At 44.3% G+C, this 1170-nt stretch overlaps 1 protein-coding gene across 1 annotated transcript in view; it reads right to left on the bottom strand.

The window, feature by feature from the left end:
* The window catches only part of p4hb (prolyl 4-hydroxylase, beta polypeptide), a 16758-nt gene that overhangs the window by 13013 nt on the left and 2575 nt on the right, over nucleotides 1-1170 (bottom strand). The window contains exon 2 of the mRNA XM_032536985.1: nucleotides 442-648. Coding sequence (XP_032392876.1) covers nucleotides 442-648 — 207 coding nt within the window. The remainder of the gene's footprint in view (nucleotides 1-441; nucleotides 649-1170) is intronic.

The raw sequence follows: 1170 nt of genomic DNA, 5'->3' as shown, positions 1-1170 counted from the left end.
AAAAAAAAAAAAAACACACACACTCAATAGGGCTTTTCCTTTAGTTGTCAGAACAGATCATTGATGCCATCTATGAAGGCTTTCATGAGATTGTATTATGAAATAATTTTCACTCACTTTCCTGTGCAGGAGTTACTCAAGATTACATCACTTTGTGTAAAACATTTCTTCCATTCATTAAAAGGGCAATGTGTAGAGAAAAACCAAGTTGGAGAGAAACCAAACTTTTTTTAGGAGAAAAAACACTTTGCATAAGAGAAAAGGAACATAAACATCAAATCTTAATCGAACATACCAATACAGAAAATACCAAATCCACACACACCACACATGTCTGCAGTATATGAACAGGAGGCAATTTCCCACCCCCGCCTCTAATTTCTTTGAAAATCTCTCAAGAAAGCAAGTCTGTACAAAATGAAAATCCCAATAAACGCTCACCGGAGTACTCTTTGGGTGACTCTTTCTCTCCGCCCTTGAAGAACTTGATGGTGGGGTATCCCCGGACGCCGTAATCCTGGGCCAGCTCGGTCTCCTCTGTGGCGTCCACCTTACCCAGGCGGACCTCGGAGCCCTCGGCCTTCAGCATGCCAGCGGCCTTGGCGAACTCTGGAGCCAGGGCCTTGCAGTGACCACACCATGGGGCATCTGCAGGAGTGTGAGGGGGGGACAAACGCACATTTACATTGTTGCTCTAGAGCAGAGAGATTCAACATGCGTTCTGCGACCCCTAGGGGGTCCTCAGAGTCACTGCAAGGGGAGCCTCCAGAATTAGTCAATTTATAAACGTTTTTAAAACTTAAAATGCCTTAAAGTGCTCATGTTATACTTATTTTCAGGTTCATAAAAGTATTTTGAGGTTGTACCAGAATTGGGTTATGTGGTTTAATTGTCAGAAACCACCATATATTTGTTGTACTGCACATTGCTGCAGTTCCTCTTTTCCCCCTGTGTGCTGAGCTCTCCGTTTTAGCGACAGAGTGAGACATCTCACTTTTGTTACATCTTTGTTGTGAGTCACCCATGTGCACTAAGTACTGCTAGCTTGTCAGTTGTCAGAGTGTGAGGGCGTGCCACGCTAGCAGCTAGACGAGCATTACAGCGCGTTACAAAGTGACGCACGTTTGTCTCTGACGTAAAGGCTGGACTACAATAGAGCTGTTTGGAGCA

Source organism: Etheostoma spectabile, chromosome 2 (genome assembly GCF_008692095.1).
Source record: "Etheostoma spectabile isolate EspeVRDwgs_2016 chromosome 2, UIUC_Espe_1.0, whole genome shotgun sequence".
NCBI classification, from domain to species: domain Eukaryota; kingdom Metazoa; phylum Chordata; class Actinopteri; order Perciformes; family Percidae; genus Etheostoma; species Etheostoma spectabile.
Note: the sequence above shows the minus strand (reverse complement) of the source record. Positions and strands in the feature narration are given on the sequence as shown.